The following is a 19,660-nucleotide window of genomic DNA, read 5'->3' as shown; positions in this document are numbered from 1 at the left end:
CTACACTAACTTGACATTTAGTTTTGAAACAAATGGAACAACTCACATTCAAGTCTAGTCCGAAAGAAATTCTGCTCTAGATTATCTTGATTAAAGAAAGAACAGAATGCATGAACTTCAAAGTTCAGATTATCTTAATGGAAGCAAAATTTTTGAAGATTGCAACTCTCCATGAGGTTTTGCCACATCATCCAGCCTAGGATCACAAATCAAAAGTCCCAATAGGAAGGTCTGATTACCTAGCCTAGAACATGTACTTTTACTTTCATGAGAAAATATAATAGTTTCCTACAAAATCAAAAATATAAAAACAAATTTCACCTCTATTAGTTTCCAAATTTAGAAAAATATAATAGAAAATAAACTTACAAGAAACACTTCCTACAAAATCCTTGTCGCTGCCTTTGATGCTTCTCCACATTCTTTCCCCATCTCCAAACTTCACAAGCACATTCTAAACCATTTCCATCGTCTCTGTTCAGAACATGATAGTATATGGTCAGAAAATATATGCAAATCATTAAAACAACCACTAATTTGTCATCAAACTAGCAAAGCCAAAAGCCAATTGATGATGGCTCAATTGATAGGATCTCTAATTCATTGGAGTTAAGACCTGGGATCAACTCCCGTTGCCACAAGGGTTGGGGGTTGAAGGGAGAGGAATGGGCTACCCCCATTGTGTAGCCCCATGAAGGCAAAGATTGAGCTAATTATACCATTCTGAACCCCTCTCTCGAAAATAAGATGAAAAAAACAAGCCGCTATTGACCTATTTGAGACATATGCTGCAATGCCATAGCAATCATATAGATAAATAGAGAAAATTCTTCAAAAAATTGTCCAAGAGGTAACTTTAAAGGTAATTCATTATTTTGGTTGAATCCACTAAAACAACTTTTTGATGTCAAAGTTCATACTAGCATACTAGATTTCAGAAAATATATCATACATACTAATGCAGAAGGCTCACAGCAGTTATTTCTGTCAAACCTCATATCAAGAAAGTGGGTTTCTGGTTGTGATTTCAAATACCAAAGGCCATTACTCAATGTCGGTCCCAGCAGTTATTCATTGCAAAACACAACCAATAGTTTTCTCTTCCTTTCTGTCTAACCAGGGAGTTAAGGAGGAAGGCTGATTTTGGTTCTCCTATAAAATGGACAGGTATTTTTTAGACTGAGATAGAGTGGACAATTAAACAAGTGACTATCCAAAGGATTAGTGGATAGTTTGGATAGGCCAGGTGTTTCATATTTCTATTTGGATAAGATATCCTATTCAATATTTGCATTTTGCAACACTAAGTCAACTTTGACTAATAGGTCAGATTTCCAAATCAAATAAATTTTAGCTCTGTAGAATCATTGTATGTTATAAAAATAATTGGCATGCAATACTTCATTAGAAAAAGTTGACCAAAGAGGTGACAAATAAACAGATGCCCACCAATTTCTTCTAATGTCATCAAAGCCCAAGGAGGTCAACAATGAAGCAAATAGAGAAACTTCAAATCCAAATAATGAATAAGGCAATTAGGAAGGTCATATCTTAATTATTCTCTTCCTTGTGGTGGATGGCACCATGGTATATCAATTATATTAATCTTCTTATTTAAGTTGATACCACCACAGACCAACTCATAGACATATCATAAGTAGAAAAAGATGCAAATTCTCTTTATCGAATGAAGAAATTTAATTTCAATTAGATCAATTAGTGACTCTAACTACATTAAATTGAACTCTGATGTAAGCAGCTTGGGAAACCCAGGCCCCTAAAGGATTGGTAGTGTTTCTAGGAATAGCCATGGAGAATTATGGCTGTGTTCTCTAGACCTTTTTCTACACTTGATATGCTTGATGAAACAATATTGATGACATCAATGGCTTTCCAAGGACAAAACAGAAACACCCTAGTCACCTCCTCCAAATCCCAACCATTCCAAACCTATTTTTACATTTATAAGATTGTTTGGACAAAGAGCCAAAAGCATTACCAATTAAACCAAGGCAAGCAGGGGCATATTTGTAGTGCAATTTCATTTAAATCAATATAAATGCATGGGTGCAAATTAGAATTACAAATTTTCATTTATTTGTGCTTCAAAATTTACTTTTTTTCTTCACAATTTATTTTACTTCCTATCCACACCAAACAAACAACATAAAACAAAATAAAACCCACAAAAGAATTAAATGGAAAGAATCAGTATAAGTGATGATGGTTATGTCATGTGTGTGGGGTCATTGGGAATTGGAGTGGGGGAGACAAAAGAAACAGAGGAATGATAGAAATGGACCTCAGCAGCCATGGGCTTGTGGCGTTTGCACTGCACAAGAACAATTAAGTGTAAGATAGAAAGATTAAAAAAAGAAGAAGAAAGGATAACTGGATAAGTAAAGCAAGAATTGAGAGTTGAGAGTTGCCCTGTTGAAGTAATTCCGGTCATAACCTCTACCACCTCCATAGTTTCCACGACCTCTTGTCCCATCATTCCTGAACCCAGTTCCCCGCCCAGCAGGAAACCGACCTCTGTTATTCACTCGAGAACTTGATGCCCGCTTTTCCTCAACAAAAGCTTGTCGACCTCCAACCATAATGGGTGATGCCTCTATTGCACTCTGCACAGCACTCGCCACCTCAAAATCAACAAAGCCGAAACAAAATGCTTGTTGCTTATTGCTCCTAACTTGAACACCGTTAACCTTGATAGGTCCAAACCTCTTGAACTCTTCCTCAAGCTGTGCGGGTGTAGCATTCAGTGGCAGGTTCCTTATATAAATTGAGTGGCCATCACCTTCTCCTTCTTGGTGACTACCATTTTCAGCAGCATTTGAGCTGGACACTGGTGTCTCATTTGCTGGAGATGGTGACTGAGTTGGGGCCATCTGTCGCACTTGATTTGCTGGTCCTGGCCTCACAAGAGAAGGTGCTGGAGCCGACAGGGGTGCTGCATTCTCTTTCTTAACCTTCACAATTGAAGCATACGACTTCTTAGGCACTTTTTCTTAGACAGCAGAGCTAGACTCAGTAACCATCTAAGGTTCAATCTGAATTTCATCAACAACCTCAGACACAGGTGCTTCCTCTTCCACAACTGAACCGCCCTCATTGTCAGAATGATTATAAACTTCCTCTACATTGACTTCTTCTGGAACTGGTTGCTCCAAAGCCTGATTTTCCTGTGCTGGAGCAAGATCCTGCCCTGGAGCAAGAGGTGCGACCTCGACATTAGGCAACCCCTGGTTCCCATCATGATTTCATGAGGTTCCAACTCTTCCATGTACCTGAACATGTCATTCAAAACAAAGTAGCCTTTGTCCTGGGGAGCAAAGGACGACTGAGTAAAATTCCTCCTCACATTGTCCTTCCTAGTCAAATACCCAGTCACAAGGACAAGGACTCCACCGTTGAACGAATCCTGCGCATCCACTGTCTTTATTTCTGCCCTATATTTGCTATAGTCGAGAGACGGTGTCTTCTCATTGATAGCTTGCACGGTTGTTACAGCACTCATGGAGCCATCGGCTTCGGGGCGGCCGAGCATGCTAATATCCTGGTAGAACCGATACACAAGCTCTGGAGATTGATGCATGATGATATGGTAGCACTGGTGAACGAAAGCATTCCCGACCACTTGGGCAGTTGGGCAAGATCCGGAAGGTTGTTGCTACGCCATTAGTGATCGAGCTCCAAAAGCAATACTCTAATAAACATAACAACCGCTATCATCAGTGGAAGCAACAGAAGAACGCTTTGAACACTAAACATCAGGAAACTCTACCGGCAGTTGAAGGTATAGAAACATCTAAAGAACTAAACGCAGAGGTCAATGGACATGGACTAAAAAACGAGGGGATCAAAACAAATAGGAAGACATACCTGGTTTTCTTCTCTTCTTTCTCCGGTTTCGCGCTTTCTAGGTTTTTCCTTTTGGATCTGAGAGAGGCGCGAGCAAGAGAGAGAGAGATGGGACGGTACCAACAGATTTTTTTTAAGGGAGAGGAAGAAAGGAGGAAGAAAAAGAACAAATAGAGAGGAAATGAAAAAAAAAAAAAAAAAAAAAAAAGATGACGACAGACTTGACTAATATGCACAAAGAGGAATCAAAAAACCCGGGGGGTGTAGTTGGTAATTTGCGAGTTGATGGTAGTTTAGAAAGCAAGAGAACTAGTGAGCAGAGATTACGCATACCTTTGCCCCTGGAGGGTTGAGGTCTTTATATATTAGAGTTCTCGTGGGTTTGGTGGAACAGTTTCTGGATTCCCACTGTGATGGGACCTGCTTTCGTGTTACGTGGGCATAAAGCCACCAACCGGTAAGGTTGCCCATTTTCGCCTAAATCGGAGAGTGGGTGAGCTAATACAGTCGTATAAGTCACAATCCCGTAAAATGTAGGGTACGGTGGTAAGCTCATCGAGGTTGTCATGCGGTGGTCGATTTGACTATGAGGTGCCGAGCTGCCCGTAAGTGGTGAGCTGCCTAGTGGCAAGTTGCCTAGTGGTGAGCTGCTTGGTGGCGAGCTGCCTAGTGGCAAGCTGCCTGTGCAGTGCCAAGTTGTCTAAGTTGTCAGGTTACATGATGGTGAGTTGTTTGCGACGAGCTGCCTGTAAGTGCCAAACTGTCTGTAAATGCCAGGCGTCATAATGTCATTGGAGGGCCAAATTCGCCCTCATCAGGAACGAACAACGAAGTAGGTTTGCTTGCAAAGAAAGTGCAGAGTCGTCGTTCGTTGAGAAAAGACTTGCTTGTTGTCCACGGGATTATTTTTGGGCGTGAAACCTAAAACAACAGCTATTTGTTTGTCCGCCAAATATCAAAAGTTAAAATTTTAAATTATGGAGGCAATAGAAAGTGCCCCTATACTAACGAATTACCTCTGCCCAAGTGTCTCTAAATCCATGTATTCTAGTAGTGTAAATAAAATAAAGGGTAAATTTTTTAAACTACCCTTATGGTTTAGCTAATTGATTAAGTGTATCCTTACTGTTTGAAAATTGACTAACACTACCCCTACTATTTCTGACAATTGACTAGGTCTTACCAGTGCCATTAAATATGGATGGAATGGCTGAAATGCCCATTTTACCCTTTAAAATAAATAAAATCTAAACAATGAAAAAATTTATATTTTGCATATTATTTAAATATTTAAATAATAAAATATTTAGCATGACTAAATTTTAAATAGTTAAAATTACGAAATTATGTAATAAATTTAAAATTTTTCTTAAAAGTAGAAAAATGATTATAATAAATTTCATAATATTCATATTAATAATAATTTAATATTTTACAAAATTAATAACAAATTATGTAATAATAGTACTAGTTATAATTTTATGGAGTATTAAATTCAATAATTAATACCTATTTTAAAATTTTAAATAAAAATATTATTTAAATAACTAATTTCACTTATATCAATTAATAATTATAGAAAATAACTTTCAAAAAATTAATATTTATTAGTAATAATTTTTACAATAATAGTGTATATTCATTATATATTTGTATATATTAAAATTAATATTTATTGTATATTTGTAATTATTGTATTTTTATTAGATATCTATTATATTTTCATTATAAATTTATTTTCAATAATTGTGTATTTTTTCTATAAGTTTTCAATAATTATTGGATACTAAACTATTTTTATTTATTAGAGATTAGACTATTAATTTAGCTAAAATTAGGAGTATTCAAAGATTGGTTCGGTTTGGTTGCAAGTTGTTTCACCAACCAAATCGACCTGGTTCATTATAAATTATTTTAAATAATTGTGTATTTTTGCTATATTTTTTAATAATTATTGGAGATTAAACTATTGTTATTTATTAGAGGTTAGACTATTAATTTAGTTGAAATTATGAGTGCTCAAGGATTGGTTCAATTCGGTTGTAAGTTGTTTCGCCAACCAATTAAATCGACCTGGTCAAGTTGGGAGTTTGTCACCCGTAACCGACTGACCATTTGTGAAAACCCGCCAACTTGGGTTATATTGGCTTGGGTCTATTTTTGGTTTGGTTTGTTTATCCAAAACATTTATACTTAAAAATTAAATTTAAATTTAATAAATTAAAATGGTATTATTAAAAAATAAATTAACTAATTAAATTTATGATATAAAATATATTAGACTAAGAAATATGGAAAATTTTCCACTTTTTCGTATAAAAAATTATATTTAAAATACAAAATATTAATATATATATATAGTTAGGTAGGTTCAATTTTGGTCGATTTACAGGAAAATTGTTGAACCAAAGCCGATCGAAAATACTAAAAAGCCAATCAACTCGGATTGAGTTTGATCGGATTGTTTAGTTGCTAGTGTGTATGTGTGTGTATAGCAAGATAGTCCACATCACCATGTCTCTCCTTTGTCCATTACCCCCACCCTGCATTCTCCTTGATTCTCTCTCTCCTCTCCCCTTCCCACCACTCCTAATCTGCCATGTCATCACCCCTCTCTCTTCCCACTCCCAACCTACTTCCTCATTAACTCTCTCCTTTCCTCTTTACTAGAGTCCCTCTCCATTATGCCTCTTAAGGAAGTTAATATTCTCATACCAGAGAGAGATTACACCTCTCAACCCTTCCAATTCCTTTCTCCAAATCTTTTCAACTTTATGAATTAACTTATCCCTAGAAATTAGAAAACAAATTTGTAAGGCTGCCGAATAAGAGGGTTTTTCAATTTGGTATTTATTTTAGGAAATAAGATCTTCATAGTGCACTTGACACTCCTTCAATGAAGTCATGAATTATTTGCATTGATATATTTATATTTTCTTTAAAATATCTATTAATGTATGCTAAGTTGATAATGCTAACCAATGATTATAAACATAGTGTTTTAAGTGGTCGTCTATAGATTTGTTTGTCTTTTGCAATGGCGCTCTTAATGCAGATCAAGCGGTGAAGAACATTGTTGAAGGAGGTGTTGAGCCTTCTCCATTGGCAACGCATGGATTATTTAGAATATTGAGCAGTCTGTTGCTATTCTCGATGCTAGGTGTATGTTTTATTTGATTTTCCCTTCATTTGCAGTTGTTCATCATGCCATTGTGGTTGCTTTTCAAATATATCTAATCGCATCTCATATAAGACGCAAGCTTATTTATCAAGCTAGGTAGGAGCTTTTCCTTTCTTCTATTCAATGGTCCACTTTTGCTTTAACTTCTCTGGTTCTTCTTCATTCAGAACAACTATTTTGTTGTTGTCTCCTTCAATTGTAGAAATGGTATTCGTTGTTAAGCCATTTTTTTTTATTTATTTAAAAAGCGCGAGTCTTCCTTTTGTAGAGATTGTTCCTGCTGCAAATTAGGTCATGTAAGTGGCTAAAACTCTCTACTATTTTTATTCTATCTGTCTTGATTCAGTTTTTTAAACTCTTTTTGGTGCATATCAGGCTGGTGTATGCCACTGTAAAGAGGTAAGTGGCTCCAACTCAATAGTGGCACTAACAGTTCATTTTTTAAGTAGTTGTATGCTATTTGTATTTGATTCGAAGCTTTTGGTTGTATAGTCTAATGTATTTGGTTCAGATTTTTTTTGTTGTAAATTTCATTTTCTTTCTACAATTTATTACCTTTTTTAAGTTTTGCAGTTCATTTATTACTTGTATAGTCCATATCTGTAGTTCTTATGCATCATTAGAAGACCTTAACTATCAACAAAAAGTTGAGAATTCCATATTGACAAAAATGGTTCAGCATAGTTGAACCAAGAATTTTCATTGGGTGTTTTAGATGTTTTCATTAAGGTGGTTGAAACAATGAATTGGATGTCTTCATGAGTTGAGTTAAAAGGTAGAAGACTTAAAAGGTTTTTATCGGACCCGCATAGTGGACCCATTTAACACATCATTTGTCATACGGCCTTGATCGATCCATTTAGTTGTACTTCCATGACAATAATGAATTATAAATTGGCATGAATGAACTAGATCCAAATATCTGGCTAATACCCAACCCTAAACAGTCTTAATTACTACTAACATTTATTTATTTCTTATTTGCTTAGTGGACTTACACAATGGGGGCAGTTCAGCCCAGCCTGGAAAATTCGGGCTTGGGCCTAGGTTTTTGTGAAGGTTCGGCTTGGACCCGGGCCCACATCAAGCCCATAAGATTTAGGGCCGGGTTTGAGCCTAATTTTTTAGGTCTGGCCCGGATATATATATATATATATATACATATATCTTTATGTATATATGTTATTTAAAAATATTTAATAATTGATGTTTTATATATTAAATAGAAATTTATAGGAGATTAAAGATTTTAATCCTACAGTCTTAGATCTTACCAAATTCTAATATAGTATTTAATGAAATATAGAAATTACTAAACCCTAATCTTATCGTCTCTCTCTCTCTCTCTCTCTCTCTCACCAATTTCACAAAACCATAACCGTGCCCAATCTCTCTCTCTTACCAAAAGACGAATCTTCTAGTGATGAAGGCTCCGTTAATGATGAAAATAAATCTGAAGTTTAGAGTGGTTGCAAGTTTTGGGTAAAACTGAAACCATTTTCAATATTTTATTACTTATTTATTTACATTAATTTGAACTATTTTTTCTTAGTTTGCTAATATCTTTTTTATTTCACTTTTTATTTGTAGGAATTGAATGGAAGATAGAGCCCCCGAGATGTTTAAAGTTGTTTAGTGGATATTACATGACAATGGATGGTTATTTTTTGATAGATATTATAAGTTCTAGGTTGATTTTTTGTTGATAGAAGAATTGGTTTGTTAAAATTATCATTTTTAGCATACTAATGACCAATTGAAACTTATAAATTACAAGGTATACTTATTTAATTTCTTTTATGTTAGAAGCTTTTATTTTGATATTAAGTTTAAAGTTTCTTATAGGTTACGATAGTCTCCATGACAATAAGTGAAAAAAAGTACAATTGTTTAATTTTGGAAATGAAATACAATAATTAGGCCTGGCCCAGCCTGGGCCCAGTCTAAGCTCGTTGTTATGAAGGCAAAGCCCGGCCCATGATCACCCCTACCATTATCCCCTTAACCCATAACAGTAATTTTTTAGAATTTTATGATTTTAAAATTAATAATAGATTTTTTATTTTATGATACTCAACTTTTTTGTTCATTATCAATTAATAAAATTAATAAAATTAAATATCTGATATATATATATATATATATACATCACCATGCCTCTCCTTCCAAAATATTTTATGATTTTATAGAAATTGAAAACTCTTTAACTAATTTTTATAAAATTGAGAATTATAATTAACAATAATCAAAAAGTATAAAATTTTAGTTATTTCTATTATTATAGTTAATAACCGAATGTAGATGTGGGAATAAAATATTATAATGTTGGAAAATGAAATTATTAATTAATTTATATTGGAAAATAAATGATAAATTAGTGTAATTTTGTTAGTAAACTACTTAATAAAAATAAATATTTAATAAAAAAATTAAAATAATTTTCAATAAATCTTCATAATTACACAAGTGTAATAATTATTTCAAAAATTTTCATAAAACTACATTTTCGTAAAATAAAATTTTGGAAATTAAAAGATATAATATTGTACTTTTGAAAAAATTTTGAAAGTTTATTTAAAATGTATTAAATAATTATTGGAATATTTTGGAAATTTTAGGAACATTTATTACATTTGATAGATTCTGGAAAACTAATAAAAAATTTAGTAATTTTCATTATAAATTTCTGAAAATTATTAAAGATAAATGAGTATGGTAAAGGGGAAATTATAATTTGAATCAATAAGTACACAAATTATTAAGGTAAATTAGTATAATATTGGGAAAAGAGAAATTATCGATTAGTTATTTTAGAAAATATAAGATAAATTAGTGTAATTCTATAGGTAAACCATTTAAAAATAAATTATTTAATAACAAATTAAAAATAAATTTCAATAAATTTTCATAATTACACAAATGTAATAATTTTTTCATAAAATTACATTTTTGAAAATTAAAGACAATTTAGTGTACTTTTAGAAATTTACCATGTGGTTGATACTCATATATCATTTTCATAATTTTTGTCATCAAATTGAATTTTGGGCTGACGGGGAGTGGGTGTCTTGCCTTGAACCCGTCCAACACTAGGGATGGGGTAGGGAAAATTTGAGGATTTTCCAATCCTTGATGAGGAATGGGTGCCTTGCCCTGAACTCACTCGACATTGAAGACGAGGCGAGGAAATTTGAGGATTCCCCGTCTCTAACGGGGAGTGGGTGCCTTGCCCTAAACCCGCTTGACATTGGGGACAGGGATGAGTGCCCCGCCCCGAACCCGCCACCCCATTGCCATTCCTATATAACTGTTAATTATTAGTGAAATTAATAAAAATGTTAGCTTTTGTAATTATTTTTATTTATTTAAAGTCAATAAAAAATTCATTAAAAAATAACAAAATAATAACAATTATTAAAATTACTACAAATGATTAATAAAATTAAATTTATTAATAATATTTATTCATATTAAATTAACAACAATTATTTTTTGAAACTCAACATTAAATGATAATACAATTATTAAAATTTTAAATATTAACAATAAATTTGAATATCTGTAGTTAATTAACAACAAATTTTAATTATTAATATATCAATTAATTAATAATAAATAAAATTATTCAATCTTTCATATTTTTCCATGCATCGCACGGATCCCCGCTACTACTAATTATAAATTGAATCAAAACAGTGAGGTTTTAAAAACTGACCCGAAAATGGAATTGTTCTAGCTACCGGTTTTTAGGTCAGCGGTTCAATAGTCCGGGTTGAACGGTTCGGACGGTTTGCATATTAGGGAAAATATTTTATATGAGATTTGAGAAAGGAGAACTGGAAAAGAGATGTTGTTGGCTGAGAAAGATAAAAAGAAAGAAGAAAAGAAAGAAGAAAAGAAAGAAAGAAAGAAAGAAAGAAAGAAAGAAAGAAAGAAAGAAAGGAAGGAAGAAGAAAGGAAAAAAAGAAAAGAAGAGAAAGGAAAAGGAAGGAGGGAAGGAGGGAAGGAGGGAAGGAGGGAAGAAGGAAGAGGAAGAGGATGGTTCGACGTTCACTGGCGATGGCAAGGTGGCAGCAACAGACGCAGATATGAGTTCTCAGAATTGATATTTGAATTCTCGATCTTAGATTTGAGATTCTTTGCAACATTTGTGTTCTTCTTCTTCTTCTTTCTTCTCTCTTGCAATTTTATACTGCGAATTGCTGTTTGGGTCAAACGATTTGACCGCCCGAGTCAGTAATTTTCTGACAAAGTCAATGATTTTTGACCCAAGAACGAATTAGGGGTAAAACAGAACCAATTGCTTAGAGGATTTCCAAGCCAAACGGTCCGACCGTCCGGATCAACGACAGTTCAAAAACATTGCAAATGGTTTTACAAGGCTGTGATTGACGCTGGAGAGAGACTCAATGGAGAGATAATCATAATGCATAACGAACCAGACACATGGACCAATGCACAACCCCTACTTGTTTTGTTATACCTAAAAGAAAAGTTCTAACCTCCACCAATTACACACACTAGCCGGCCCACCCACCGACAGGCTACGGGCGAAAACAAGACAAGGTAAACCATGACAACCAGTCCCACACTCCACATCCACACCTACAACCATAACACCAGATATTTTTGCCTTTTTAAATTAATTAAAATTATATTTCCTCCTCTGGCTCTGGTTTTTTTCTCTTACCTCATAATGCCGTGTGATAAAACCCAGAAAAATCCAACTTTTCTTCTTCACTGTGAAGACCAACAACAGCAGCAAAAAAGAAGAAGAGAATAATTCTTCTCCGGTCCTTACAATGGGTACCCAAGTCTCCAAACAGATGCAGCGTAGAAAAGCGATCTCTGTGGAGAAGAAGACTCTTACGGATCTTCATGGCAAGTCGGGAGACGAATTTCCTGGATCTGACTACCGTTCTCCTGATCGGAAGAATTGGATGTCAGGTCTCGATCCACAGAAAATTCACATTAACCAAATCGTTTGGCCAGGTACTCATGATTCGGCGACCAACAAAATTGGAGTCCGGTTCATCTCCCGCCCATTTGCTCAATGCCAGTCTTTGTCAATCTACCGGCAGCTTATAAGAGGTGCCCGGGTCCTCGACATCCGAGTTCAAGAGAACCGCCGGGTCTGCCATGGGATCCTCATGACTTACTCCATTGATGTTGTCATCAATGACATTAAGAAGTTTCTAGCCGAGACCCAGTCGGAGATCATAATTCTAGAGATACGAACTGAGTTTGGACACCAAGACCCACCTGACTTTGACAAGTACTTGGAGGAACAACTAGGTGAGTTCTTAATCCACCAGGATGACCATGTGTTTGGGAAGACGATTGCCGAGTTGCTGCCAAAGCGAGTTATATGTGTGTGGAAGCCAAGGAAGACACCTCCACCCAAGGCGGGCGGTCCACTGTGGAGTGCCGGATATTTGAAGGACAATTGGATCGATACAGACTTGCCGTCGACCAAGTTCGAGAGCAACCTAAAGCATTTGAGCGAGCAGGCACCCGTGTCAAATAGGAAATTCTTTTACAGGGTGGAGAACACAGTGACACCACAGGCCGATAACCCTGTCTTGTGTGTAAAGCCAGTGACTGGGAGGATCCACGTATATGCGAGGCTTTTCATTGCACAGTGCATCTCTCGGGGTTGTGCGGATCGGTTACAGATATTCTCCACTGATTTCATCGATGAGGATTTCGTCGATGCATGTGTGGGCTACACACATGCTAGAATAGAAGGAAAGGCCTGAAAGTTAGAGCATTAATTCTTGGGGCGTCAATCGAGGTGCTATCTGATCTTGAATGTTCTTGTTCCTTTTCTACCGGTAATTATTGTTTCCAGGCTCCAGTCGTGATTTAAATTTATTCATTGCTAAGAAAGAATTCAGCTATTTGATTGTGCATAGAAGATCTTTGTTGATGATGTTACTGTATGTGTATGCACGCGAGTGGTGTAAAGGCAGAAGGATGTGTGTTAAATTTGGTTCCTTTTTTGTATGAATAAATCGTATCATGTCAGTAATGCTACCCATTTTTTCTTCTCTCTCTTTCTCCAACATCTGGATTCTGGAAAGAAGTTTAGTGTGTTGTCAGACTCGAATCAGTCTGGATGGTCGGACCGTCTGAACTGGAGCTAAAGACGGCCGAATTCTCACAAATGTTTACTTAATTGGTTTTTTTTTTTTAAACAAGCTGATTGGTTGGAAAGGGACAACTGAATTGTTCAATCTGTGATCTGGTGACAAAATGGTTTTATACCCAATCCCAATCCAGGTCTGACAACATTGGTCTAAGCGAGGGGTACAAGTGTCTTTCTAATGGGGAAGAAGGTGTTATCGGTTCTTGCCTTCTTGGATCTCTGCCCAAGATTAGTGAAGAGGATATGGATAATACGAGAAGGTTCAAAGTCCAGACATAAAATGGTTAGCCCACGCCCCACGGTGGTCCATTGTTTGTAGAAATAAACCATCAATGCGTTGTCGGCAGGACTACTAGAATGTAGATAAAACAAGATTAATTTGTCTATGACTTCTTTTTGGGTACATAGGCTCAAATATTAGTTAGGCCAATGACCGTGCATTATACATTTGTGGTGCACCACAACAAATGTTGGGCGGGGCCCCGGGACACAAAATTTTGACAAACCTTTTTTTTTTGGGTTTGGTGGATGACAAACTCTTAAATAATGGTACAATTGATATTTTACCTAGCTGCTGAGTTGGGACTATGGACTCTTCACATTATTTTTCAACTTATTATCTAATAAAGAAATGTATTTATTGCTTTTAGGGTTTTTATCATGGAGAAGATGGTGACATGCATATGCCGTATGTCATGAATCTCATAGACCATAACTTTCATCTAATAGACGTACCACGATTCAAAGGGGGCCATTATGGTGTTGGTGTGTGAAAATGAGAGATTGGGAACGAAAAAGATAATGAACAACATGTTGCATCTTATCCAACCTAATGCATGAAAAAAGGGCAAAACCAGAAACAGAAAGAGTAATTACTAGCTAATTAAAAGAGTGGTTAGGCTTAGAAAAAGTGACAAAAGAGGGTTGTTGTTACATAGAACCGGCTCTTCCACATCTGATAACATTAGTAGGAATAGGAAGCTCATCCCTGGCGGGTACTGTTGACGGGTCATCCTGCCCCTCGCCTTTAACTCTCACATACAACTCTTGACCTAGGTACCACTTCTCTGCATCCTGAGATCTGAAATTCCACATCCCTTGGTTGTCCAACTCCACCATTATTGCCGTCCATGCGTTTGGATAAACCTGCTCGATTATCAATTTATCAAAGTTTTAGTCTTTAGATCATCAGATGTGTTAAGCCTAGCTAGCTACTGTATAATTGAATTGAGAAGTCCGCACTCTGCGCGCGCGCAGCAGACAAACCTGGACAGTAGAACGAGAAACGGCATCGAGCATGTTATACGCTAATCGCTTACTCTCATCCCACTTCCCTTCATCCATCCTATCAAAATTGAAATAGAATTGATGATGATCCACGACCGCTGCAAATCAATACATCACAAAACAAAGCTTCCCAAATAGAATTACAAGTGCTTGTTGCGAGGTCTCACCCAACAACGAAGAAGTTGTAGCCATCAAAGTGCCAAGTTTGCATTGTTGGCAAGGGGTTCTGGAAGACAATGTGAATGAAATCCCGATACCTGAGATCCATCACTGATGTGCCCAATGCCGGGTTACGGCCATCCGGTTTGTCGGGAATGGCATTGATTGCAAAGACATCACCTAGCTGGAAATAGTCGGCCAGCTTCAATGGCGTGTCCGAGTGCACAAAGGAGATGCCGTTTACTGTGTATCGCTGACGGCTGCCAATGACCGTCATGTCGTTCTCGAGGATGATGGTGCGAGATACATTGATGAGGCCGTAACGGAAGGAACCCTGTGGATTTGGCCGAGCCGCTCCTACTGCTAAATCCCACCTGTTTGGAAATTGGAATGAACAATTAATCTTCATCAAACCTGATCCCTATGATACCAGCAAATGACAATATATAATTATTCCCTTCTTCTCTTCACTTCACTCGTAAGTGGTAACTAATCAGGTGGTTATTTTAGCAAATTCACCGGCCGGGGGTTGACTGATTAGAGCCCTCCCGATATCATGTGTTTCTGGCAGCATAGATTTTTAGTTCTTCATTTATACAAGTCTTTATATAGGGCTCATTTGACGTGTCTTTCTACATGTTTTTTTGGCCGTTTACAAGCTGGGAAGACTGAAAATCGGTCTATTTCCGCTTGGCATGCGGAAGATCTAGCTGCCAAAAGACGGGGCGCCGAAAAGATGTGCAAAATCCATTTTGGGCTGATTTCGGGAAGCTCCAAATGAAGCTTCCTGTGTCTTTCGTGTTTTAATCTCACACTGGAAGACCAGAAACGACGCACAAAAAGACACGCATCTGCGATGCCAAACGGTCTTCAGGCTGCCCGGATCTTATGTCAAAAGCTCAATGCATCTTTTGACTATCAGAGCTATAAGAAGATCTTCTTAAAAAGACTTACCAAACGGGCCCTTATAAATTGAACCCACTTCACAGTCCACACCTAGAGGCTAGAGGGTGACGGGTGACCCACGCACCTACACATCAATCTGGCTGTCCATGGACTAACTCCCTCATCGGACCATCCAAACAGTATTCTCCCAGGGCTGTGGGCCTTCTGGCCCATTATGAGTCTACAACCCACACCCACTGAATTTAAAGGTCCAGATTGGTGAGTAGGCATGCATCAAAAAGCAAAAATGAGGTGTCGTAGGGAGATTGACACTTAAAGGTTGAGAAAAAACATAGGCCCGTTTTCATCGAATAAAGGATTAGCTGCACTTAAAAGTTACGGCTGTATTAGGGGTGGTTTAACCAATAATAAGTAAATAACGCACCGCTCCAATCTCTCACTTAAAGTTATGGTTGACGTGGGGCGTTATTTATTGGTTAAACAACCCATACGGCCATAACACTGCCATTTAATGCAGATAATCTGGATTCTTTTTCATTATGGATTTGCTCACTACGTACCTTATGGAACGGGCTTGCTCTATGGAGTATCTATAATCAAAAGGGTCGGGTCCTGTGGGGAGCGGCCCCTTCGAATTGCCTTGAGAGCCTGGATAGTGTATCACTGCAGCACCTGCGAGTTCGGGTACAGAAAATCGGGAGACGGCAACCATGTGATATGACATTCCAGATTTCTGATTAGCAGTTACTAGGACTGAGTAGGATTGACCCACATGGATGTCCAGAGTCTGGTAGTATTGTTGCAGGGTGTACGACCCCTCTGTCTCCACCAACAACATCAGATGGCCTTCAATTCTGAAGTTCAGACACGTTTTAAGCCCAACATTTGAGATTCTTAGCCGGTAAGTGGCCCCTGTAGACAAACAAAACATTGGGATTGGATTGCATAATTGTATGCATCGTTCCGTAAGGTTAAGCTGAGTTATCAAGTAGTCAATTCCATCAAGTTTCTTCCCATATTGAAAATTCTAAAAATTGAAAGGGTGAAAGTCAATGCGGCGGACATGCAGCTCCAATATAATTGCGACCCTTGAGTCCAGAGTCCAGAGTCCAGAGTCCAGATCCAACCAATTAGCCCAAGAAATCATAGTGGTGTTAGACAAGAAAAGATATATATAAAGCAGAAAAAGAAAATAAAAACGAAAACCAATTCTCTGGTCCATTCCAAAAGCAAAAGAAGAAGATGCTTCAATAATACACAAAGGCTAAGCGGGTATTGGGTGGAAGTGGAATGAAAAGGGAAAACTAAATAATTACCCGTGCGAAATGCAAAATTCGCTTGATAAGGGGCAAGTCCATTTATGAGAATTCCATCTGGTTGAGGCAAGGGGATCCCTTTATCGAGTGAAACCCTCAAGTCCTTCATTAACAGAGACAAATAAACAAACAAATAGTTTCTTCTGTTACTCTCAACTTATGATGAATGCTCCGCATCTTACTTAATTGTTTGACATAACTACCAGATAAGCACAAACAATAATGTAAGAAATTAATGAATGAACGTACCCTGTAATCTGCATTATACCAGTCTCCTATTAAGACGTCGAACTCTTGGAGGGGACGAGGAAAAGGAAGAGGAATCACAACACGATTATTCACCCGGATGGCACCGTAACCACCGGCTGCCTTCTGAAACAGAACCGAGGGGAAATAGAAGAAGCTTCCGATCTGATCCTTCACCTGGAAACTGTACGTCCAGTTTTGTCCCGGCGGTATCGGGCAGTTCGTTCCTTGTACACCGTCTTGCCATGAATTCTTCCTTTGTTGCACTCCGTTCCTTTTTTTTTTTTTTCAAGTTTGAGGAACAAAAAAAATCAAGAAGAACAAGGGGAAAAGAAAACCCAAACGAGCGTTTCATCTCCATCGTTATAATAAAGAAAAACATGCACAGAAAACTCTTAAAATTTGTGAATACAATGACGTTATATAATTTGAAGTACCATGTGAAAAGGAGAGGCTCCGTCAACTTGTTAAGAACATTAACGTTCACGACATCATTGGTTGTCACGTTCAACACCGGACCCGGGAATTGATCATTGATCACGATCACCTAATAAATAATAATTAATCTCAATTCCCTCACGGTCACGGACGATTAATACATTTTTATGGAAAATAATTAATAACAAATAATATTCATAAAAACTCTTTGGCAGCAAATTAGTAATTGAAAGGATTAAATAACGGATAATTAGATTTTGTGGGGGAAATTAAAAAATTGAAGACCACCTGTTTGGGTACCCCAAGAGGAGACACTTGGGAGTAAGAAACAGTCCAGTCGAAGAAAAGATGTGGAGTGTCAGATTCTACGAACCCAAGTAGTAGAAGAAGTGTCCACGATAGGAAGAACCTCAAGCGTCTGATCGGTTCCATTTTATCAACCAAATGGAACGTAGAGGAGGAATTAATGCAGTTAGAAACCCTACCCTGATTCGAATGCGGAGGAGAAGAGAAACTCTTTTGTGGTAGTATAGTGATTAGTGAGGAAGGGAAGCGCGTCTCTCTCTTTTTTTAGGATCCAAGGCGGCGAAGAAAGTGAAGGGAGTCAGAACTCACAACTCAGCATTCGCAAATCGCAAAGAAGAGAGCGAATAAAGAAGAATGAGTTCGTAGCGGTTAACGAGGAGGAGGAAGAAGCTTCAGTTACAAGATTTGTTTGTTTCTTTAATTTGGCTGTTGTCTGTCTGTCTGATGTCTGAAGGGGAGTTAGGTTGTTCACATATGGATCATGGGAAGGTACGAATAGGAATCAAACGGCTGAGATTGCGGGTGATCGTCATGGCTTACGCGTGTGTAAACTCTACGTCCCTTGAAATAAAGATGATCAAACGCCTTCTTCATCCGCAGGCAGGATACTGGATACATACACCATCCAATTTGTAAAACCTAAAATCTAAAAAGCTCAAGCAGTTACCTTTTTCTTTTTCTTTATTTTTAGTCAAAAAAAAAAAAAATGGCGACGAAAAAAAGCAAAAGAAGTCGGCTAAACTAAACTATTCATCCGCCTCTGATTGAAAGGTAAACCCACTGTCTCGCTGGCGCTGGATACGTGGTCGCACGTGCCTCTGAATACAATTGGGATCGGATGTCGAAAGAAAGCAGATTATCTCCCATTATAATCACCATTTATATAATGGCGAACGTGGTTGTTACAAGTTACAACACTTGCGACCCGTGCTCCTCACGGGTTATATTTCCTTGTCAATTGGTCATTGTAATTTTTTTTTAAATAAATTTTCTTTTCAATTATTCTTGGTGATTGTAATTTTTTAAATAAATTGCAGATTAGTATTTTGTATGGGGGTAGTGTCATTTTACCACCAATAGTTTAAATGTGTTTATGTAATGTCGGAACCTCCGAAAGCTGTCACTTTAAGAGATGACGTTAGACGTTGGTATTTCCTCATTATCTATATACATATATATATATATATATATAATATGATTTAAAACTTTTTAAAATGTTAAAAAAATACCTTTTAAAAGAAGATACTGATTATCATTTATTTTTCTTCCATGTTGAATTAATAGTGGTGAATATAGTCTCAAACCCACCACCAGTCTAGCATATTAATATGCAAATCTGCAATGCCCAGTCTAGGGTACTAATTTGCACCCATAATGAAGCTTAGGTAGGTCGAGTTTGTTAGAGATACAAACACGGAATCAGGGTATTTATGCACCCTGGTTCAGTTTTGTTAGTGTTTGTTTGAAATACATAAATGCAACGATTAGGAGAGAAACCACAACCTTTTGCATCAATTTAAAACAAACAGGATGAGAACAAAAAAGGGTTAGAACTGAGAACCCACTTTGCATCCTTAAACCGAAAAAAGAGTATTTATGCAGAGTATATATTTGTGTTTGTATCACAAACAAACACAAAATTATGGTTTTGTTTACCCAAAAATACTTTTGGTTTTAACTATTGGTTCTATCTTTAACTTAGAACATTCTTTGAATTTGGGCTGGAATAATATATAAATCCATCTCTCAGAAGAGAAAAGATAGGATTGATTTGTGTAGTTTTGTAGGTCCATGCTTTTAGTTTTCAGT

At 36.9% G+C, this 19,660-nt stretch overlaps 2 protein-coding genes and 1 pseudogene across 3 annotated transcripts; 1 reads left to right on the top strand and 2 right to left on the bottom strand.

Moving 5' to 3' along the window:
• Positions 1–235: 235 nt before the first annotated feature.
• On the bottom strand, positions 236–3,682 carry LOC104607623 (nuclear transport factor 2-like; annotated as a pseudogene). The gene is made up of 3 exons (XR_016076732.1): positions 2,430–3,682; positions 2,303–2,332; positions 236–474 (listed from the first exon to the last, which is right to left on the bottom strand). The product of XR_016076732.1 is annotated as a nuclear transport factor 2-like (transcript).
• Positions 3,683–11,729: 8,047 nt separating this feature from the next.
• Positions 11,730–13,078, top strand: LOC104607592 (uncharacterized). The gene has a single exon (XM_010273259.3). The coding sequence runs from the start codon at positions 11,848–11,850 to the stop codon at positions 12,802–12,804; it is 957 nt and encodes a 318-aa protein (XP_010271561.1). The 5' UTR covers positions 11,730–11,847; the 3' UTR covers positions 12,805–13,078.
• An 898-nt stretch (positions 13,079–13,976) lies between these two features.
• Positions 13,977–18,286, bottom strand: SKS18 (SKU5 similar 18). Its single transcript, XM_010273258.3, has 8 exons — positions 17,834–18,286; positions 17,545–17,654; positions 17,111–17,381; positions 16,862–16,964; positions 16,106–16,457; positions 14,648–15,013; positions 14,460–14,538; positions 13,977–14,339 (listed from the first exon to the last, which is right to left on the bottom strand). Exons 1-8 carry the CDS (start codon positions 17,975–17,977, stop codon positions 14,124–14,126), a joined length of 1,641 nt encoding a protein of 546 aa, XP_010271560.1. The 5' UTR covers positions 17,978–18,286; the 3' UTR covers positions 13,977–14,123.
• Positions 18,287–19,660: the final 1,374 nt, after the last annotated feature.

Source organism: Nelumbo nucifera, chromosome 5 (assembly GCF_055504915.1).
Source record: "Nelumbo nucifera cultivar China Antique chromosome 5, China Antique-T2T, whole genome shotgun sequence".
In the NCBI taxonomy this organism is placed as follows: Eukaryota; Viridiplantae; Streptophyta; class Magnoliopsida; order Proteales; family Nelumbonaceae; genus Nelumbo; species Nelumbo nucifera.
The sequence above is the reverse complement of the archived record's forward strand: the minus strand, read 5'-3'. Positions and strand labels throughout refer to the sequence as shown.

Coding starts and splice junctions, on each gene's coding strand:
- SKS18 (XM_010273258.3), bottom strand. CDS start 17,977: ATGGAACCGATCAGACGCTTGAGGTTCTTCCTATCGTGGACACTTCTT. Junction 16,458..16,861: donor GAATTTTGCATTTCGCACGG/GTAATTATTTAG, acceptor GTTTGTCTACAG/GGGCCACTTACCGGCTAAGA. Junction 15,014..16,105: donor GAGCAAGCCCGTTCCATAAG/GTACGTAGTGAG, acceptor ATTTCCAAACAG/GTGGGATTTAGCAGTAGGAG.
- LOC104607592 (XM_010273259.3), top strand. CDS start 11,848: ATGGGTACCCAAGTCTCCAAACAGATGCAGCGTAGAAAAGCGATCTCT.